We start from the raw sequence: 23,738 nt of genomic DNA on the forward strand, positions 1-23,738 counted from the left end.
GATCAGAGTTGGCTTCACTTGGGACCTGCCAACATGAAGCTCCTAATAAATACCGTATTTTTCAGAGTATAAGACGCACTTTTCCCCCTTAAAAGGGAGTGAAAATTTGGGTGTGTCTTATACACCGAATGTAGCCCTGCCCACCAGTGGTGGGTTTCAAAATTTTTTACTACCGGTTCTGTGGGTGTGGTTTGGTGGGCATGGCATGGCTTGGTGGGTGTGGCTTGGGCGTGGTTTGGTGGGCGTGGCAGGTGAAGGATACTGTAAAATCTCCATTCCGTCCCCACTCCAGGGGAAGGTTACTGCAAAATCCCCATTTCCTCCTGATCAGCTGGGACTTGGGAGGCAGAGAATAGATGGGGGTGGCGCCAGTCAGAATTTTTACTACCGGTTCTCCAAACTACTCAAAATTTCTGCTACCGGTTCTCCAGAACTGGTCAGAACCTGCTGAAACCCACCTCTGCCGCCCACCTGTTGGTCCCCACCCTTTGGCTTCTGCCTCCCAGCAATTTACCTCCTTCCAGCAAGCAGCAAACAGCCCGTTTCAGCTTCAGCACAGCCTAATTAGCACAAGCAGTTGATTGTCTGTTGGATCGGCCTCCCGACCCTCAGCTGTTTCAGGCTGCAGGGATTGCCATTGCCTATTGCCGTGCGAGCCTCTGCTGTTTGCTGCAAGGAGGTAAATTGCTGGGAGGCAGATTTTTTTTTCTTGTGCTAATCAGGCTGTGATGAAAATGAAACTAAAGCAGGCTGTTTGCTGTTTGCTGCAAGGAGGCAAATTGCTGGGAGTCAAAGGTAGATTTTTTTTCTTGTTTTCCTCCCCAAAAAAGGTAAGTATGTTTTATAGTCCGGAGCGTCTTATACTCTGAAAAATACAGTAACTGGATTTCTTTTGAAGCTTGGTTCGAGACTCATGATTTAATTAGGGCAGGAACCCTGACAATTATCTTGCAGTTACAATGCACAGGAAGGCATTTTTCTTCTCCTGAAAGATGCAGAGTTCCTTCAATGCTTCTATTTAGGGAAGCGATTGAAACATTTCTTTTTAATCAAGCTTGTGAACCTGCCCAGATATTCTGTGTGCTGTGTACAGGTAGTCCTCGACTTACAACAGTTCATAGTGACTGTTCAAAGTTACAATGGCACTGAAAAAGTGACTTATAATTTTTCACAGTTACAGTTTTTGTAGCATCCCCATGATCATGTCATCGAAATTCAGATGCTTGGCAATTGGTTCATACTTATGGCCATTGCTGTGTCCCAAGATCATGTGATCACTTTTTGCAACAGAAATTTTTGGCTCAATTCTGTTTGTCAGTTGAGGACTACCTATATTTTATTATTTATTCTTGGTTATGATTTTGAATATGTACTGGTATAATGGAAGAGCCAGTTTGGTGGAGTGGTTAAGGCATCAGGCTAGAAGAGACATGAGTTCAGTTCTGTCCTACGCACAAGTCAGTGGGATGACTTTGGGCCAGCCACTTTCCCAGCCTTAGGAAGGAGGCTATGGGAAACCACTTCTGAATTGCAGAGACTTGTCCAGGCAGTTTCCAGGACTCAACACTGATTCAAAGGCACATACACGCACACACACAAAATCATAATATCCCGAGGGAGGAAGAGAGGAATAGAAATTATTTTAATTACATTAATTTAGATGATGAAATAAAAAGTAATCAGTAAATTGAGCAAAGAAAATTAGGAAAACAAGACAGGAGTCTTTATCAAGGGATTAATAACTAAGTAATTTAAAATAAATAACTTGGAATGCTTTGATTCATTCCTTCCTGCCTGTAAGAAATAATTATTGAGATATATATAGATACAGTGTGTACACACAAACACATTTACACAATGTAATAGTATTTCACTAGTGGCATGGATAAGTCTCTTGGTGGCAGACCATAAAAATATTTTTTTCTTCTTGAGGATTACAGTTGATATCTGTCTGGAACCTGAAAAGCAGGTTCCAATTCATTGATAATGTTGCAGGGAGTTTCATGATCTTTTGCTTTCACAAAGAACTTTCAGATCACAGGCTGTATAATATAGCAGTAGGTCCACAAACAAAAGCAGAGTTTTTTAACAGAAGTTCTTTCCATCTCCCTGCCCCATCTTAGTGCAAGATGATCGATCTGTATTGTTGGAAGAACACCAAACATTAATGTGTGTCGTTCAGTGTTTTTAAGGCTTGGCAACTTTTAAGATCCGTGCACTTCAACTCCCAGAACTCTTCTCCCCAGCATGCTGGCTGGGGAATTCTGGGAATTAAATCTGCACATCTTAAAGTTGCTAAGACTGAAAAACACTGGTGTAGATGTAGGAAGAGCACCCACCCCTTTCCTAAAAGAATGAAATATTTTAGGAAATATTAAAGAGGCAGAATATTATATTTTCCTGTATGAGAAATGGAGAAGCATGTTTTAAAGATGAAGCAGCTCCCATCTTCCTGCCCCCCACCCTTTGTCAATGGGCCATTAAGGCCTGGGCCAGTCTATTCTCCATAACAAAGATCTACCTCCTTCAGGCAGAGCCATAGTAGGAATTGCCAAAGATCCAACAAAGATAGGATTAGCCCTCTACCCATCTAGCAACAGAAGCTCACCACATGGCACCTGGGAAGATTACATCAGCCAGCAAGGCTAGCTAAGACCCCCCACCCCCTGGGAGTCTGACAACCAATCAGGATACTCTTTCAGGGCCCCAGGAAGTTCAAAGCCAGAGAAAGCATAAAACCCCGGGGACTCGCTGTATCTGTCCCTTTTCTGTTCAGGAACTCAAACCATGTGATCCTGTCCACCATTAAACCCTCTTTCCAAGCAGACTCCATGTTTCCAGTGTCTTTTTCCCCACTTGGAGCAGAACCCAGAAGGATATTTCTTCCTACATAGATGATAAAATGTTCAAAAACCGTTTGGATCCCTGAGAAAACTCACAAGCCAATGACCCATCAATTCCCCTGAAGCACCCATTTAAGATTTTTGGGTTAGCGAAATTCAAAAGCACTGACAAATTCCCCAAATGCTAATCATATGTCCCAAAAGGATACTATGATCTATACTAGAAATTATCATTGGGGATAATGATCAATTGAAATAATTTCCCCAGGCAATTCTGTGGCATAAGTAATCAACCAGGGCAGCCAATGCTATTTTCCACCCCAAAAGTCTTTGAATCCAGATGTGGAAAAAATTTCAATGTGTATAATTCAAAAAAAATCTACACGTGTATAGTTTCATTTATTTTAAAGGGAAGGTTGCCAATGTTGGGTTCAACTTCACACTACATGTCAAGGTGGGCAGTGGTTTGTTTCAGGGGTGGGTTCTACTTACCTTTACTACGGTTCGCATGTGCAGATCACCGATGACCGGCATCCAGGGCAGTGGGCGGAGCCTCCCGCCGGTTTTACTTGCGAACTGGTCGGAACCGAACCACTGGTTTATTTCACTTGGGCTTGTTGGATTGTATGTACCGAACCATTGCATTTTGCAAATTATAATTAATGGCTTTGCATACTGTGGGAAATAAACCCACCCCTCTCCTAGAAAATGAAATATTTTGGGAAATATTAAAAAGGGCAGAATATTTCCCCCTAAAAGGGAGGCAAAAATTCATTCCCCCCACCTTTGTCAATGGGCCATTAAGGTCTGAGCCAGTTCATTCTACATAACAAAGATAGGATTAGCCTCTACCCATCTAGCAACAGAAACTCACCACATGGCACCTGGGAAGATTACATCAGCGAGCAAGGCTAGCTAAGACCCCCCACCCCCTGGGAGTCTGACAACCAATCAGGATATAGGAACAGGAAACACTAAGGTGGGACCCAAGAGAGGGTATAAAACCAAGGGACTCTCAGCATCTCAACCCTTTTTCCTTTTTCTTCACCCAACATCTTGAAGCATAGGGTTGCCTTTTCTGCCCAGAACCTCAAAACCATGTGGTCCTGTCCATCATTAAACCATCTTTCCAAGCAGTCTCCATGTTTCCAGTGTCTTCTTCCCCACTTGGAACTGAACCCAGAAGGACATTTCTTCCAACAATACTGTGTAAACACAGTCACTTGTGATATATTCAGTTAACTGTGGTTGAGTGAGCAATAGTTTAGCACAATATATAAACCTGGTCATAATACAGTGGAAGTTCATGGAAAATGTAAGAAGTCTCACAAAATAGTTTTTAAGAGGAGTTGGGCCATACATCTCTTTCAAAGGGATTACAATCTTTATTTCCCTGGTCAAGTCAATTTCAGGCAACTACCAGTACTATTAGTTTGTTTGTTTGTTTGTTTGTTTGTTTGTTTGTTTATCAGCAAGTCAGAATGAGCTTTATTTATTTTCCCATTTTATCCTACCTTTCTGCCTAACCATTAATCAAACAAACCTTATAGGTCATTCACTACTAAACAATCTATAATGGATTAAGTTCAGTAGATCACATGACCATATCCAACGTATGGGAAGAAGAGTGTTAAGATCCACTCATCCTATTCTCTGGTGGCTTCAACAGGAAAATTTGTTATTTTTCTGGATTGTTTAGGAGTGAAATGTTTAATTCTTGACTCTTTGATCTTTTGAAAGAAGATACTTTCTCATAAGATCAAAGAGCAACATTATGTTGCCAAGGAGTTCTAGTGCTAATGTAAATGGCAACCTAAAAAAGACCTTAGAAGATGAAAATGGCCTCTGTTTATGTTCACATACAAACACTGACTAAGGTAAAGAATAATTTACAATAAAACAAATATTAGTTTTAAAGGCATCACAGGGGATCAAATTCTTTGGTGGAAAATTTCTAAAAGGGCAGAGATGGAAGTCTTGCAGTAATTAGTTTTCTTGAAGCTCCAATTAATTACTGCCACACTTAGTTTGTAAAAATTGCACTGGTTTCTAATTAACTTTTAAAAAGGTTTAAAGCTTAATTGTTGAAATATATATCCCTAAACCACATGGGATGAGGATATGTAATAGAACAGTGTTTCTCAACCTTGGCAGATTGAAGATGAATAGATTTCAACTCCCAGAATTCCCCAGCCAGCACAGCTTTGTTAATCTATGATGGCAAAAAATCAGGAGGTGGATATTATGATGTCTAATGATATGTGAGAATAACTTGGAAGACAAGAGGAAGAACCAAAGATTAGACCATAGCAGCTGAATGGGAATGTAGCAGAAGGGACCATCCTTAATTTCTTGACTGCAAAGGCGAGGGGAGGGGGAAAGAGATATACTTACAGACTTGCAAAATTATTGTCAACCTTATGAGATAGTCCAGAGAAGAAGCACATCCTGAAATGCTAGCTCTAACTTTATTATAAGGTTACATTGATATAATCTTACAAAACTGAAAATACAACTCCCACTCCCCTCACCTGTGCACTCCAAGAAACTCAGTGGGGGTCCATTCTGAGACTTTTGACATGCCCCCATTCCTTCTACAGACTCGGAGCCTCTTATTTGACTAGTCTAATCTGCAGCTCTTCATCTCCCAAGGCTATTCCCCCATACCATTACAGGTATCTGTCTAACAGATGCTGCCCAGTTCATCAGCTGCATGCAGTGGCTAGATTGATGCAGACCAGAGGTGGTATTCAGCAGGTTCTGACCAGTTCTGGAGAACCGGTAGCAGAAATTTTGAGTAGTTCAGAGAACAGGTAAATACCATCTCTGACTGGTCCCACCACCATCTATTCTCTGCCTCCAGAGTCCCATCTGATTGAGAGGAAATGGGGATTTTGCAGTAACCTTCCCCTGGAGTGGGGAGGGAATGGAGATTTTACAGTATCCTTCCCCTGCCATGGCCACCAAGCCATGTCATGCCACGCCCACCAAGCCACGCCCACAGAACAGTAGGAAAAAAAAATTGCATCCCACCTCAGATGCAGACCTCAAAGTGACTGTTTTGGAAAAGCAGAACTCTTAATAGATCATTAATAAAAAAAATTGAATTCACACACATCACAAGGTTACATGCAATCTCAGAAGAGTTCAACAAAGGCTTTCTAGCAAAGAAAAAATGTTAAGTAATAAGGTATTGGTATTTTGTCTGATAGGTAACCTGTATCTGCATAATCAACCTATATTCCTCCTCACCTTATCCCAGTTTAAATCCTATGTTAGTCTGTGTAGCTGATGAAGAGAGCTGAGTTTCAAAAGCGTAAGCCTTTTCCTACAATTTGTTAATTAGGTGATCTAAGAAAGTCATATTGAAATATTCAGATGGCAAAAATCTTGCATCTTTCTGGCTAGGCCTGCTTTGGTTGTAGTTCATAACAGGATGGCTTTTCTCCCTGTATTTGAGGATACCCCTACACTACATTGTTTAATTGAAGAGGCATCTTTTCACCCAACCTTCCCTATACAAATAACTGAGGCAGTCTGGTTTGTGGCCTTCCATTCTCCTTTCCATTTTAAATCTAGGTGATAGCTTCAGAATTGGCATCAATGAGATACTTGTTAGACATCTCACTGCCATACTGAAAAAATGGGATTAAAAAACAAGAAGGTAAATACAAACCACGTCCATATTGTTGCCAAGAAAATCTAAACAGATGTACCCATGAAAGACTCTAGGCTAGGCCAATCTGAATGGATTTTTACAAGCTTTAACTCTTTTAAGGTTGTATTTAATTATACTTTTGAAATAAGATTTCATACCTTTTTGAGATCATTTATGAGCCTTGGTGCTGCAGCAGACTAAAGCACTGTTAAGTAACACCAGCTGCCTGCAATTACTGCAAGTTCAAATCTCACCAGGCTCAAGGTTGACTCAGCCTTCCATCCTTTTGAGGTAGGTAAAATGAGGACCCGGTTCGTGGGGGCAATAAGCTGACTTTGTATAAAAATGAACACTGCTTGGGGGGGGGGCAAAAGCCCTACTAAGCAGATATATACAAAAGTATGAAGGCTATTGCTTAACGCATTGTAAGCCGCCCTGAGTCTTATGAGGCATATAAATAGAACCAATAAATAAATAAATAAATAAATAAATAAATAAATAAATAAATAAATAAATAAATAAATAAATAAATAAATAAGTGTGCCATTTAAAAATGATTTGGAATTATTCGATCCAACCTCTCCTTCCTTCCCACTCTGTATATGTGTACTGTAAAGTCCCAAAATATACTTGAGTCACCAGAATGCCAAAAAGAGCCACTGCACTGCACTGTTCTATTATTATTATGTCTCTTCAGTACACACAGACATTTCCTTATATTTATTACATAGAGTAGCACCTATTGGTGACTGGCTGAGGAGGGTAACTGAGCATGTATTGCTGCTTAAGTTTAAGTTTGTTTATTTTGTCAAGCATATAAAAGATAACAGGTAAAAGTATAAACATAATTTGAATACATGAAAAGAGTAAGTAAAAAGGAATATTAGGACAGGGACGGTAGGCACGCTGGTGCACTTATGCACGCCCCTTACAGACCTCTTAGGAATGGGGTGAGGTCAACAGTAGCCAGTTTAAGGTTAAAGTTTTGGGGGTTTGGGGAAGAAACCAGAGTCAGGTAGTGCATTCTGCTTGATGAATCCCACCTTTTAAAATTAGGAATACATGCCTACATTTATAAAAAAAACCTCCATGACAGTAAAACCCTTTTGTGTATGTCTTCGTCCTCAAAAACGGGCGTGCGCTGAGAAAGAGTTAGAGAGAGAGAGAGAGAGAGAGAGAGAGAGAGAGAGAGATCAACTGTTCCTCAACATGATTTGATCTAGAAATATGTAAACGGCGCGGTTTCTTTGTGGGGTTGGTCGAGGCTGAGAATAAACATGGATTAAGCCTGCGCGAGGATCCTCTGCCAGGACATCCCTCCATTCATCCAGACCTCAAGCAGCCCGGGCGAAATTTCGTCAGGGAAGCCGGTGAGTCAGTGTTTCTTCCGAAGGGAAAAGAAAGGCAGGCAGGCAGGCAGGCAGGCGGGCGTGCTGGAACCGAGGCCTCTGAGGCTGGGACGGTCGTTTGCCTCGAAAACAGACCCATTCGGAAGACCCACGCCGGGGCGCTGTCGCTCTGCTTAACCCGGGCCTGGCCCTTCTGTATGCCGCCGCCGCCGCCGCCGCGAAGGCGGGACCGAGAGGGCGGGATTCCGGGGAGGAGGTGGCCACGGCGGCGGCTCATCTGTCTGGTGTGGCCCGGCCCGGCGCGGGTTCGAGCGGGCGCGCTAGGAAGCGGGTGAGGCCGAGCAGCTCTGCCCAAGCCGACCAGGCCGTACTTGCGCGGCGGGGCCGGCCGTAGAGCAATTCGCCGGGCCCCCCGCTGACCTCCGCCCGGCCGAGCGAGGCGGGACAAAGCGGGGCCTCTTCCTTCACCTCTGAGACTCCGACCGAAGGAGCTGCCCGACTCCGCTTGGAAAGAGGTGAGACGCCCCGCGGGATCGGGGCCTGCACACGAGGTTGCGGGCTGGGTAAGCGGAGCCTCCTCGATCGCTACGGCCGCGGCCGGAGGAGAAGGGAGGCGTCCCGCATCGAGCGGGAGAGGCCTCCCCGTGGTGGACCTTTGGGCGAAGAAGCCGAGGAAATTGAATGCGTGGTTCTTGGGGAAGCTGAAGGCTGCAGGATCGGGGGATAGGGAGGGAAGCAGACGGCAATCCAGGGAAGTATCTCCAAGTCCCCCGTGCAGAGACTGAACAAATCTCTCTACGGCGTTAAGATGCTGGCTGTACTTGCACAAGGCAAACCATGATTAAGTGAGCCACGGTGTTTACCCAACTTTGCAGAGCAGAACTATTCAGTAAAGTAACTCTATTGGCTGACTAGGTTGGCGCAATAGACAGGAACAGAACCTAGTCAATTGCATTTTAGTTTAGCTTGTTGCATGACTCTTAACTACATGCTTGGGTGGCAGAGCTGCAGACCTGGGACAAATACACACCTCTTTCTCAGTCTTGTTGTGACTGAAAGATATACTTCTGCTTTGTGGCTAAGGCTGAAGGAAGCCTGACATCAGGCTTGAGCCATTTCATTTGTCAACTTGGCTTGGTGACCAGAAAAGCTCCCTTGCTCTTAAGTCTAAGGGAAACAGTGGACGAGGCCAGTGGCTTCCTTTGGCACCCATTGCTAATTTTAAAAAGTGAAAAATAACCAGACGTTCATCAGCTTCTGACATGAGGCCTTTCCCCAGCAGAAGTGCTATTTCCACATCTTGGATGCTGTAGGACCGTATATGAAATTTGCTGTCCTCAATTCCAGTCCTTCTGTTTGCCTTTATCTGACTTCTCTCCAAGATAATGTCTGACAAAGCCTGACAGATTTTATATATTTACTTAGGCAGTGCTGGGATTGGGGGTGGGTAGGGATACTGTTTTAAACTAGTGCAGGTAAGGATCACTTAAGACGGTTGTATTTATGAGATGGGAAGGATATGAAGGTAATATCATAGTAATGGTATAGAAAAAAATGTTGCCAGGATAGGTTTGTACATAGGAAAGATGCTCAAACTGGTTCTGATGCTGCTATATTATCTAGTCATTCACATCTCTAGCTTTAAGCTTGCTTTGAAAAGATCTAACTCTTTTTATGCAAATTTTCTGAGTCAAAAGCCTGCTGTTTGCAATTTTATCTTTGGCCTCCCTTTAATATAATTAAAAAATATACAGTAACATTTTAAAGGAATTGTGCTAAATCAATTAACTCTGGAATGACAGGGAAGTGTTTGTTGCAGACTTGTTAACAGAGGCTGGATAACAGATCCTGTTATAAACAAACAGATACTGGACATCCGTGCTGTTTCATGAAAAGCTGGATGCTGCAGTATACATAAATGCGCTAAACAAACAAGGTTGCTTACATTAGTTTATTGTGCCCAATTCAGCTCCGGATACTGTGCAAGTTTTATTTGATAGAGTCCTGAACTGCAATTTCACTTGCCTCAGCAGTGTGGCAAATGCTTACCAAGAGGAAAAAACTAAAATTTAATGGTGCATATTATGGGGATGGCTTTTAGGAGATTGTTTGGTGCATTGTCATCTTGCCAATTCTTTCTTTTTTCTGAAAACTCTTGGCTGTTGGACTCTGTGGGTATCAGTCTTAGACATCTGTCTTTGTAAGCTTTGCTTCTTGTCCTTCTGTTTGTATGTTGAAGTTATAGATAGCTTGATACTGTTACCTCTTTTCCCTTTGCATACTTCCTCCTTATGTTCAGGTTCCCTGGCAGGATCAAAGATATTTATGCCCCAGATATCCAAGTAGGATTTCAATTTATATTTGCATGCTACATTTGAAATCCTTCCCTACTGAGCAATAGGTTTTGATGTTTAGTATTGTTTAAATAGTCATTTAAGTATGTGATTTAAACATGGAAATGATAATGATGATATCCAGTTCTACAAAAAAAAATTAAGTGGAAGATATCTGCAGAGAATTGGTGAGAAAAAAACAGCCGTGGAGCATTTGCAAAGGAGAAGTGCACTATTAATGTGGCTTTTGAGGAGTGGAACATGGATGGTGTGCAGGTGGGCTTTCCTTAGAGTTTTTCATGCAACTGTTACTATTTTGATCTAGAAGGCATATTGAGAAGAAATTTTTAGATTGGAATGTCTACTTTTACCCTTTCCTTTTGAGTTGTGGGCAGATATTGGTAATGAAGATAATATCCATCAGACTGAAGATCTTACATCTTTTGAAAATATTCTAATGCAAAATGCTATGATGCTGTAGCTTGCAAATGTTAAAATCGGTGTTAATGGATACAAGAAATAGATATTCCTAAAACGCTATGGAAGCCCCCCCCCCCGCCTTGTAGTTAAGGTTTATTTTTATATTGGGGATAAGTGTTAGCCAAGTACTTGTTTTTTCTTACCCTGAGCTATACATGGTAGATTATCAAGAGTAGTTAGTTGGGGATATCATTTGATATACAGTGATTGAGAGTTAAAATGCTTCTTCCCCCCTAAGAAAATCTTTTTCTTTTCTTGGAAGTGTTAAAAATAGTATAATATTGTGCCTAAGTCACAAATTACAAAGGATCCTGTTTCAACTTTGATAAAGTGCAGAATTTGGATTATGTGGAGCAGACACTGATTATCTTTATGGCACATGTTTTTTTCTTTGGAGCCACAAAAAATAGACCGGAATTAATGGAGTTCCATTATTAGCTTTTTTCCTATGCTATTAATATAGAGATTGAGAGATATATTTGTAAGGGAGGATCAGCAGGAATTAATATCATTTGTTCTCCTTGGGCAGTTTTAAACTATATTTCTCCCTTACAAATGCTTGAAGGCTGTTTTTTCTTGTTGACACTCTGAAGTCTGTACTTTCTTCTGAATCTTTAAAGAACTACATATTTCCCAATCCATATTTAAATGGCATGTACAGTTGATTGCCTATTCAAATGATACTAAAAATGAGATTTCAAAAATGCATCCATTGCTGCCTTCTGATGAAAATAGCATGTTAGGGCTCCAGAATGGCACTGGCCACAGCTGGGATCAATATTACTGATGGGTTTTGGAAAGAGAAATCAGCAAGCCAGGATTATATTCCTCTTCCTTTTACCACCAATTGTCCCTTCATAGATCCCTTCTGTCTGTGCCATGTCTCTTATCTTGGCAAATGTTGCGATGGAAACATATATTTGAAATTGTAATACTCAGTTTATTTTATTTTTATTTATTTATTTTAAAAAATTGCTATAGGTTTCCATCTTATGCCAAATTCTGGGCAGCTCCCAATCAAGAATTAAAACATTAATAAAATAACATTAAAAACATTAAAATAGAAAAACCATAAACATTCAAAGCAAAAAACAAAATAAAACACCCTGCCACCAAGTTCAGCTTCCAACATGCAGTCACCTCATCCTGTACGAGGGCTTGGGAGAAAAGCCAAGTCTTCAGTGCATTTCAGAAGCCTAGGAAGAAAGAGACCTGCCGAACTTGCTTATTCCTATGAGTTGACCAAGAATAAAATGGGAGTTCAACAAACTCAGAACTTAATTTTAGCTTTTCTCTTAGTATCAGTCCTGATACCTACACTTTGGGGCAATAATGCCAGAATTATAGAATTGAAAAGGTAGATATTAATATTTGGCTGATAAAGCTGGATTGCTAAGGTTGTTTTGTTTTTTTGTGGCAACTATCATGTGATGAACATAGAATCATAGGGCGGGAAGGGACCTTCGGAGGTCTTCTAGTCCAACTTCCTGCTCAAGGCAGGAAACCTTATACCATCTTGGTCAAATGGTTGTCTAGTCTATTTCTGAAAACTCCCAATGATGGAGCCCCCACAACTCCGGGAGGCAAACTATTCCATTGATTAATTGTTCTCACTGTCAGATAATTTCTTCTTATTTCTTCTTATTTCTAGATTGGATTCTCCATAGGTACCATTATGGTATGAGGCTTGAAGATGGCAGGCTATTTCCCAGTTTAGGCTTATTGAACTGAATGGGCATTGGACAACAGTATCACATTTGTATCCGCTATTCATTAAAGTAAAAAAGTTAAAGGAATCCTTGAGGATTTTACTCCGTTAGTCGTTGCCAACTACTATATAGGTGCCGGTGCTCATCTCCATTTCAAAGCCATAGAGCCAGCACTGTGTGAAGACATTTCCAAAGTCATGCGGCCAGCATGACATCACAGAAAGCTGTTACCACCCCAGCAAAGTGGTACCTATTTATCTACTCGCATTTGCATGTTTTCGAATTGCTAGGTTGGCAGGAGCTGGGGCAAGGACAGAGCTCACTCTGTCAGATGGTGCTTGAATCTCAAACTTGGGCTGCCAGCTTTCCAGCTGACAAGCCCAGCGTCTTAACCGCTGAGCAACCATGCCACTTTCTATTCATTAACCAGAAGAATTCCATTTGGTTTTCCTTCTTTTAGTTACAAAACGTTTCTGCTTCTGTTTGAAATAAAAATCTCATCCAATTTCTTCTTCTTCTTTTAAATATTAGACCCAACAAAGAGTGGACCAAAGCCATGTATTCCTGCCAGCAGACAATTCCACTAGGATTTTAAGGACACCATTTACCTGGCTTCAGTGCTTGAGGCAGAGGCAACTGTGCATCATTCCTGTTCCCCCCCTGTGGGGAAGGGGAGAGTGAATTAGCAGATTATGGATCCTCTGACCCGCCCAAGCGGAGATATTATGCGGCGGAATCCACAGCAAGACTACGAGCTCATCCAGAGAGTGGGGAGTGGCACCTATGGAGATGTCTATAAGGTAAGGCCAATAAATACTTCTTTGCTAGCTAAGAGCAAGTTTGAATTCCTGCCCCTTTCTTTTCTGAAAATAGCTTGAACTGGTTCATGGAACTTGCAAGATGATACACCATTGGTTATTAAATGGATTTGCATCAGTGATGGTATTCAGCCGGTTCTATCCGGTTTGAACGAACTGGTAGCGGTGGCTGCGGGTGGCTCCGCCCACCCACCCCAGACGTAATCACATCCCATTTATCCATGTTTTTGATGCTCTGCACATGTGCGCACGCTCACATTTGCGAACTGGTAGCCAGGGTGGATTTGATTTAAATCGAGTTGATTTAAATCACAATTTAAATCATGATTTAAATCACTAGTAAAAAGGCTCGATTTAAATCAACTCGATTTAAATCATAATTTTTAAAGAGCAACTGTCATCTCTGCTACTCCTTTGACCCACTGTTGACTCACCGATAGTCCCAGTGTTGCAGAATATACAGCTTCCTGCTACATAACTAAGCTCCATTTCATGCTGAATAAACTAAATTATGTATCTTAAATAGAAAATTATCTTACGATAGATTTTTACCCCCAAAGTTTTTTATTAAAATAAATTCGATAAAAATCAAAAAAATCCAATTTAAATCAAAAAAATCCAATTTAAATTAAAAAATCTGATTTTTTTGATTTTTTTTAAAAAATCATTGATTTTTATCCACCCTGCCGGTAGCGAAGGTAAGTGAATATCATCCCTGATTTGCATGGATTGCATCCAGCCTTAATTAGATCATTTTCAAATCAAATCAAATCAAATCAGAATAGAGCTGGAAGGGACCTTGGATGTCTTCTAGTCCTTTTGATTTATATAGTGTAGTGTGTGAACTAGCCATTGTTGTATGGAAGCCAAATACATCTATGTTCATCTACAAACTTGCAGCATCCTTGAACCTGGAAGAATGCACACAGTATTCTTCTCTCATTAAAAAGCAAATTATCTTTCATTATAGTAACATGATTGACTGACTTTATATTTGCCTTCTGTTTCTAGCCTCCATCCTTTGTGAACTCATTTGGATTTTTGATTTGATTATATATGATACTGCATTGCTCTATATTAAATGCATTTAAAGTATGCTTCTCCCCACCCCACCCCACCACCAGCATGGCTAGAGTAACTGACCTCTAACTAGATAGAATTGTTATAATGTATTAAGTTAGTGTCTAGTTCTAGATTTTAGGATTTCACAGAGAAACCTTAATTCCTTATAACATTTTTCATGCTGCAGAATAGTGGCTTAAGTAAAGAGATACATTGGCCAAGCAACTGGGTTTGAATGCATTGTAGTGCTTCGCAAGTGTGTATTGAACATTAGTAGTAGTATATTCATAAGCAAATAGGAAAGTTGCTTGTTGTAGTAGCCATGATACTGCTATGGAAGCAACCACATTTATCACATATAACACAAATCACTTCAGGTTTCTGCCATGAAGAACTGCTTCTCTTTGTTTGCACTGACTAAGCTGTGGTTTGCTTATCCACATTTTGTTAAATGAATCACAATTGGCTAGGTTCATCCATTGCTAAGAAATATACTAACCCACCTACAATGGGTTCACACAGCACACTATGATTTCATGTGTTTTGTTGGACTTTGGGGTAGCATATTAGATGAATTGAGTCATTAGGTTTAACACTAGATTGGAGTAACCTTTTTAAGGTAGCATGTGTGTTAATGAACATATTTGTAAGAGGAATATATCATATATCCTTTTCTACTTTAAAAAATCATTCCATAGCAATCATAGCATATGTTCAAAAGGATTTGGGAAAGTATTTAAAAATAATTATTTCATGACCTGAGGAAAAAATGGATTTTTGAAGTGGCCAATTTTGAATATCATAAAGAAGCAGCCGTGGGGGAGAAAAGAGAATAGGGATTATGCATGAGACAAGTAGTTTCTTTCATTATATTGGGGTACTTCATGCCTGATTTTGCTCCATGCATACAGTATTAGTGAAAAAACCAATTTTGATTTTTCACTTGGTCTATTTATTAGCCTCTTTAAATTGTATTGCAGATATATTTAGCTGGGCTGGCATCAATAAATATACACTGTGTGTATATCATGCAGGAAATAAAAAAATCCTAGATTTTCTGAACTCATAGATCAGTGCTGTCAAACTCCCGGCCTGCGGTCCGGATGCGTCATACACTGGCCACACCCATGCCCGGTTTAGCGAAGGGGGGGAAGTCCTGATATGTCATGTAATGCTGCTGTGACAACCCTGTCCTAGATTGTCCATGATATAATGCAATCTTGCTAGCATTAGATATGACTTTAGAGAACTTTAGACAATTTATGGTTGGTAAAGAATATTTCAGAAGCAGCAGAAGAAACACTTCTTGAAGAATATATATACTTAGATTGTGTCCATGTTTATATTTATTTATTTTATTTTATTTCCAATTTATATACCGCCCTTCTCCCTGAGGACTTAGGGCGGTGTACAGCCAGAATTAAGAACATGAAATACAAATATTAAAAAACAATTAAAATATATATAAATTTGGCCCAAAAATTAAAAATCACAAACCAATTAAAACATTTAAAAATTTCTTCTTAAGCCAGCCCGACTTGCTGGAAAAAGTAGGTTTTAAGGTCACGGCGGAAGGCACTGAGGTCTTGGATTCTCCTTATCTCTGGGGGCAACTGATTCCAGAGGGTAGGTGCCCCCACAGAGAAGGCCCTCCCCCTGGGGGTCACCAGCCTGCATTGTTAGGCTGATGGCACCCTGAGGAGGCCCTCTCTGTGGGAGCGCACGGGTCGATGGGAGGTCGTTGGTAGCAGCAGGTGGTCTCGAAGATAACTAGGCCCTATGCCATAGAGCGCTTTAAAGGTGATGACCACCGGAATCCAGTGCAGCTCGCACAGGAGCAGTGTTACATGGGAGCGCCATGCTGCTCCTGTCACTACCTGCGCTGCTGCGTTCTGGACCAGTTGGAGCTTCCGGGTGCTCTTCAAGGGAAGCCCCATGTAGAGAGCGTTGCAGTAGTCAAGGCAAGAGGTGACGAGGGCATGAGTGACTGTGCACAGGGAATCCCGATCAAGAAAGGGCCGCAACTGGCGAATCAGGCGAACCTGACAAAAGGTCCCCCTGGTTATAGCCGTCAGATGTTCCTCCAAGGACAGCTGCATATCCAGGAGGACTCCCAGATTGCGAGCCCTTTCTGTGGGGGCCAAAGACTCGCCCCCAATAGTCAGTGATGGAATCAGCTGACTATATCGGGATGCCGGGAGCCACTGCCACTCAGTCTTGGAAGGGTTGAGCTTGAGCCTGTCCCTCCCCATCCAGATCCGCACAACCTCCAGGCACTGGGACGTCACTTCAAGGGCATTGTTGGCATGGCCTGGGGTGGAGATGTACAGCTGGGTGTCATCAGCGTACTGGTGGTATCTCACCCCGAAGCCACGGATGATCTCGCCCAGCGGCTTCACATAAATGTTGAACAGAAGGGGCGAGAGGACCGATCCCTGCGGCACTCCACAGATGAGAGAGAGGCCTCGAAGTCGACCTCTGCCCCCCTGCCAACACAAACTGCGACTGGTCGGAGAAAAAGGAGGAGAACCATCACAACACGGTGCCTCCCACCCCCAACCCTTCCAGCCGGTGCAGCATGATACCATGGTCAATGGTATCAAAAGCCGCTGAGAGATCTAACAGAACCAGAACAGAGGAGCAACCCCTGTCCCGAGCCCTCCAGAGATCATCAACCTACGCGACCAATGCCGTTTCCGTGCTGTGCCCAGACCTGAAACCCGACTGGAACGTTATATTAGTACATAACCTCAGAATATTGATTAATACTCAATATACTTTTAATTAGTAATCTTATTAGTTTGCTTGTACATTACTTTCGTTGATATCCAGCTGAGCTGTGAAATTGAGTGCAATTCTTGTGTAAAGCTCACAGTAGCTTTCAGTTACAAACGTTGATTATCCCACAATACCATATTCTAGTTCCTCTGACATTCCATAGGGGTTTTTTTTAAAAAAAATTGTCCTGCCAGTCAATTTTGTAGAAACAGTGAAGTGATTCAACATTTATAGTTCTGTTTAAATGCCCTTAACTTTAGTTATTCAGTAAATATTCTATTCAGTTCTGTTTGAATTGAACACTTCTTTAGCTACTGTGGAATTCCATATTCTCAAAAGTAAAACACTTGAATTTTCTTGTCATTAATGCCTGTTTATAATTAATTCACCTTTCAGTTCTGAAAGCATGAAGCAAATTGCTGTACTACCAGTATATAACAATATCTATCTGAAATCTTTCTAATCTGCTTTTAAAGGCATTTTTCTCAATATGAGGTTTAAAATAAAATTTAATTAAAAATAAAACTTGAGTATTAAAAATATTAAACCATGGAAAAGTTAAAACTGCCTTCAATACTAAAAATCATAATTCCACTTGGAACTCTTGACAGACATTGAAGTTGGTGTTGATTCTTAATGATCACATTGATAGAACTTGTTTAGGATATTCTGAGGGAAATTTTAAAGAATAAATGGATATGCCCTTTAGGGTTTTATTCAAAGCTGATAGTGATGGGGTATCCACTGTGTAAAGCATTCATCCCCTGGTGAATCCAGATGAGGAAAAGAAAGAAGGACCTGACCATAAAGAACAGGTAGATTGATACAGGTGAAACAACCTGACCCCAACAGTTCAAAACTTTAAAATTAGGAAACAGCACTTTGAACTGGACTTAATAATTTTGTAACATATTAGTTGCATTTCTGAACAGCTTGCCCTTGCCAGTGCTCAGTTTTCAAAGGATGCCCTAGGTACCACATTACAGAGCTTAATTTGGATGTCAGTACTTCATAAAATAGGAGAGCACGTTTTAAATGTTTTAGAAACACGAAGTGGGGAAATGAGGATGTGGCTAGTGAAATGACAATTCAGAACTTCCTCAGTGGAAGAGTGAGCAGCAAGAGTGAGCCTGAATCTTAAAAGATACTTGGTGTGGAAGTCATTTCTGAATACATGTTGCATCATGTATTGCATTAGCATTGGAAGTGAAAGAACTCACAGATATACAATATGTTGTATTACCTATGAACGGTAATGTAGGAATGAGACTTTGGTATTTGATGTAACCTGCTTCATAACCTGCTTCATAATGGTTAAAAAATACACTATCCCTAAATTAATTGCTTTCAGGAAGCAAAATCAGATAAAGATAGATGTAGAATTTGTGACATATTTTAATGTTCATAATTCAATAGAGTGTTGCTTCTTCTGATTTTCTGTCTTAGACCATTTGTGTGGATACCCTAGGTTCTAATTAATCCTGTGCAATTGTAATAATATTGCAAGGACTCCATGCAGCTCATCATACAAATAAAGAACACTCTCTTAGAGTGAGTCAAGATACTGAGGCCCTCGGTTGGGTTCTCATGTACATTGCAAAACAATTCAGGAAGTCTTTTGAAGAATGGAATTTAAAAAAGTTAAAATAAACAAATGCAGATAAGGCTGTCTGGGTTTTTTTGTTGTTGTTGCTGTTGCTGCCTTCAACTAATGAGAATAGAGGAATAGCTAAAGGCCACAAAGGCCTCTGCTTGAATCTCCTCTTCGCTCCGAATTCATCTGGTGGCCTTGAAACCAGTTGCTGCTGATGTGTTGTAATGTTTCTCTTGCTATATCTGCAATATGGATATACAGGTAATCCTTGCTTAGTGATGATAATTGGAACCAACAATTCCATGCTAAGTGATATCGTGACCATATTGATTTATCAAGGCAGTCGTGACAGTTGCTGCTGCTGCTGCTATTGTTAACTTAGAATCCTGTGTGATGTCACATGATTGCTGACCTCCTGCTGGCTTCCCAATTGACTGCAGAAGCTGGCAATGAAGATTGCAAATAGTGATCACATGACCGCAGGATACTGCAATCATCATAATTGTCAGCTGGTTGCCAAGCACCCAAATTGTGATCTTATGAGCATGGGGACGCTATGACAGCTGCACTACACAGACTGGTCACATCTCATTATTTGGTACCATCATAACAGTTGTTAAACCAGTGGTCATTGAATGAGGACTACCTGTAATAGCTGTGATCTGCTTTATAATGCCAATATAAGCTTGACTGAAAATATTCAAAAATCACCATTACATACAGAGTATATATTTATATGAGAGACCTGTTTATCAAAGTCCTTTTATCATATGTAGATACTATTTGAGGAGTTGTGTAGTTACGGGCTAAAGAGATCCGAATTCCTTCCTCCATGCAGAAGTTATAATAGCCCATTCATGCACTGTGTTTCTAAAGAATCAGGCTAAGGTTTTGAAAATTAATGTAAATTGGTTTGTCATGCTGTCTCTGTGTGAAGGTTTGAAAGGAACTACAGTCTCTGTTAATGAGAAAGCCTTCCAGATGCTTTTTTTAAAATAGATTTAACCACAGGCATATTTTGGAGGAGTTGTCCCAGCATTCTTTTTAATCCATTGAGTATTGAATTGGAAGGAATGAAAGGTGACCTGGGTCTAATTTAGGGATTGGCTCCTATTTAAGCATTGCGGGGGGGGGGGGGGGGGGGGGGGGAGGAGAAGAAACATTCATTTTTAGTTGTCTAAATCTTGCACATTTATCAAACCTATCAAGATGTCAATGGTGTTGCCTATGAGGTTTTGTGAGAGCTCATGCAGGAATGTAGAGGTTTTGCAACATTTTTGCTAGATTAATTTAATGTATTCATGTTTTTTAAAATGGAGGTTGAGCAATTCAGAGCACCCAGCCTGTTGAGGCAAAGGGTAAAAATGTGAAGGGCGCAAAGTTGTCCATGGAAAAGACTCTCTAGTTTCACTTAGAAGTAGACTCTCTCTTCTGAATCTCTCTCTCAACATAGAAATGTGGATTAGAGCCTCAGAAAGGGCAAGGTTGTCCTGTTCCCAGCTTCATACTTTTTTTACAGTACTTCTTGTTCTGACCTAGGCTCCCTTAAAAAGCAGGAAGCAGAGTCTTGCTCCCGGCAAAACCTTTTATTTACACGACTGTGAATTACTTTCATTCACAGTCAGCAAGGCCTGTCCAAACAGTCTTTCAGAGGAATATTTATCAATACGCCTTATCCCACTTGGCAAGCTGCCATGTAACTTGTTTCCAAATGCAGTACAAGGCACAACTTGGCACAGAGTCTCTCAGAGTCATGGAACGAATGAATTGTTTCCTGCAAAAGCCCACTCCCCGTTCACTCCTCTTTTGTTTCCTATGGGAGGGGCCAATTATCTCCAAGGTGTGGCTTTACTCCCAAGTCGACCCTGCTTTCTTAGTTGTTCTTGTTTTCTGACAGCTCTGCACATGCGCACACTGGGAATGGGCTCCAGTTGTTCCTCTGCCTCATTGCTATCGAGCTCCCTCTCTGCCTCCGAAGCAGAGCCCTCGTCTGAGCTTTCCCCAGCCCCCAGGACTGGCCCATGTTCCTCCCCAACCTCCTCACTGTCCGACTCCACCGGCGTGCAACAACACTTCTCACATGAATGGGACGAATGTCTGCCAAAAGACTATGTTAATATCCTATATCTGCTTTCATTTCTGGCCATGTTCCTGGGATATCCCCAGAGCATGAAGAAAAGGCAGAGGGTCACTGAAGCCGTTGCAGAGTTGAGGAGAAGAAGGAATGTGGTGGGTGAGGAAAGTATGTGGGCAGTTGCTATTATATGCAACATTCCATTTCTAGCATTGTCAATTTTCTGGTGTCACTTTTCTTAATACTGCAGATGTGATCCTTGCTATGTTAGAAGGATAGAATTATCTAGTACAAAGTAATAAAAAAATTTTTTTCCTTCCACTCAGTTGTCTCTGATTCTTGGAGACTGCCTGTACAAATCCTTGCATTTTCTTGGCAAGTTTTTTTCAGAAGTGGTTTGTCATTGCCTCTTTCTGAGGGCTGAGAAAGAGTGACTGGCCCAAGCTTACCCAGTTGGCTTTGTACCCAAGGCAGGATTAGAATTCATAGTCCCCCAGTTCTAATCTGAGGCCTTAACTAAAGAAAAACTGCATCTCTTTTTTTCACTATTTGGTATTCAAAGAGGAAAGAATAATTTCCCACAAAAGTGGTGAAGCAGACAGTATAAATTAGACTTCCTTCTATGCGCCTGCCACCCTTTCTCTGCTATTAGTGAGATGGTCTAGAAAAATGTCACATGTTCCATCTTGATTACTTCCTGTACATAAGAGGATGAAGTGGGAAGTAAAGTAATTACCGCAAAGGAATCTCTTTCCAAATAAATTTCTCCCTTTCAAAAAAAAAAAACTAGAATCAACCAGATTCTATTTTTACTTCCACTTTAAAGATGCTGAACTGATCTTCATAGTAAGTGGCACTGTGCTTCTGAGCTGAGAAAAACATTGAATAGTTGATGTCCCATCCAAACTGATTCTGAGTAGTACAGGTAATCCTTGATTTATGACAGTTGGAACCAGAGTAATGATTGCTAAGCAAGGCAGTTGAGTTGTGCCTGATTTTATAACCATTTTGCCTCTGTTAAGCAAATTACTGCAGTGGTTATGTGACTCATGTGGTCATTAAGCAAATCAGGCTTCCCCATTGACTTGCTTGTCAGAAGCCAGTTGGAAAGGTCAGAAAGGGGCAATCACATGACCCCAGGATGTTGGCAATTCATAAAAACATACCAGTTGCCAAGCTCCTGGATTTTGATCACATGACCCTGGGAATGCTCTGACAATCATAAGTACAAGGACCGTTTGCCCTATTTTCAGTGCCATTGTAACTTCGAACAATTGCTAAATGAATGGTTGTAAGTTGAGGAATTCAACCAACATCAAGTAATTTTCAGAAGAGTATTACATAAAAGGAAAAGAGTTCTGCTTTATCAGAGCAAAGATCTTCATACAATAATTTACCATTCTCATTTTCTAGATCAGGTGTGTCAAACTGGCGGCCTGTGGGCCGGATTTGTCACGCTCAGGCCACGCCCACCCCAGCAAAGGCAAAATACATTGCGATATGTCACGATATGTCACATATGCTGAGTAGTTTGAAATGCATACCTGATGCGTTTGCTACTGGGAGCAAGAATCAATGTTCCCTTATCACAATTCTACACAAAAGAGAACCATTGCCTGCATTCAACTCTCTACTCTAGAGGAAAGTGACAAAATAATTGTCACTTTCATCTCTGCCCTTTTGGTTCGGTTAAGGAGGAAGAACTGCAAAGCCATTCAGCTGCTTTTTCCTGAGACAACCTGAAGCTTAGGAGCTGGTAGGAATAATGGAACAAAAGTTCCCTTCAGTGAGAAACCACAGCCGCAGAGTTTTAACATCACTCTTCTCCCCCTCACTTAAAAAAAAAAACACCTCCCTAGCTCTGTAGCAGTTTGAGTTGTACTGTATACTGAGCTAGAAATAATTCAGTCTTTATTACCACTAGGAACACAAAGCTCCAGAGCTGTTTTCAGGCTTCTGCAGAATCCTCACGTGGAAGGGCCATCCGTATGATTCCTGGCGAAGGGTCTTGTGTGCATGCATGAGAAAGATACCTGAACTGTGCATTACTTACTCGTTTGTATTTTATTACATCCTCCCTCCCTCCCTCTCTCTCTCTCTCTCCCCCCACTCTCTCTCTCTCCTGAACAGGTTATAGAAAAAATGCTTTTAAAAGTAAAAAAAAAAGCCTCTGATGATTGCGCGGCTCAGCTGGGCATGGGGAGGGGGCAGGGATTTCTGCTACCGGTTCTCTGAACCACCCACTGCCATCACTACCAGATAGGGCGATCCGGTCCGAACCGGGGGCATTTCACCCCTGGTGTAAGTGTGTGTTTGTGTGTGTCTATCTCAGTGTGTGTGTGTGTGTGTGTGTGTGTGTGTGTGTGTGTGTACACACAAACACTTGTGGAGGGATATAAATAAGTAAAATATTTTGATAACTGACTTTTCCCCTGTTTCCTAATCATCTCCATGGCTGAATTTCTGTTTTTCACAGTTGGTGCAGGAAGGGTTGACACATCAATTAAATTATAGCCCCAGGATGTCTTGCGTAATCATTGTCAGTTCAAAGCTCATCAATTTTCTATGTGAAATTAGGACATTTTGCTGCAGTGTAGGTCACTTTAATGAATTTGAACAGCATTGCTGTTTTAATATCCAACTCCTCTTTTAAAGTTCAAAATGGCATCCACAGTCTAACTATAGAATAAAAAGAATTGTTTTTTACTTGGTTTAGATATTGAAATACATTAGGCACCTTTTCTGCATCCAGGATAATGGAGTATGGAATGTGCTGCCAGGTACATACTTCTGGAGAACTTTAGTAATAGTTTTTAGCTCTTCTTGGAGCATAGTGACCAAATTTTGTTCAATGTAAAGCGATAGATCTTCATTCAATATAGAGATTTAGAACGTCATCATTTAGAATGTCATCATTTGTCTATACATTCTGCCCGGGGAGAGAATCAAATTGAACCCTGCGAGTTCAAATCTCACCAGGCTCAAGATTGACTCATCCTTCCATTCTTCCGAGGTAGGTAAAATGAGGACCCGGATTGTG

General features: G+C 41.1%; 1 protein-coding gene across 1 annotated transcript in view; it reads left to right on the plus strand.

Moving 5' to 3' along the window:
* The first annotated feature begins 8,216 nt into the window (after nt 1-8,216).
* Nucleotides 8,217-23,738, plus strand: part of MAP4K5 (mitogen-activated protein kinase kinase kinase kinase 5) — a 107,387-nt gene continuing 91,865 nt past the window's right edge. The window contains exons 1-2 of the mRNA XM_070943033.1: nt 8,217-8,365; nt 12,904-13,172. Coding sequence (XP_070799134.1) covers nt 13,065-13,172 — 108 coding nt within the window. The 5' untranslated portion in view covers nt 8,217-8,365; nt 12,904-13,064. The remainder of the gene's footprint in view (nt 8,366-12,903; nt 13,173-23,738) is intronic.

Source organism: Pituophis catenifer, unplaced genomic scaffold, assembly GCF_029215685.1.
Source record: "Pituophis catenifer annectens isolate HBS135680 unplaced genomic scaffold, rPitCat1.0.hap2 SCAF_1, whole genome shotgun sequence".
NCBI lineage: Eukaryota > Metazoa > Chordata > Lepidosauria > Squamata > Colubridae > Pituophis > Pituophis catenifer.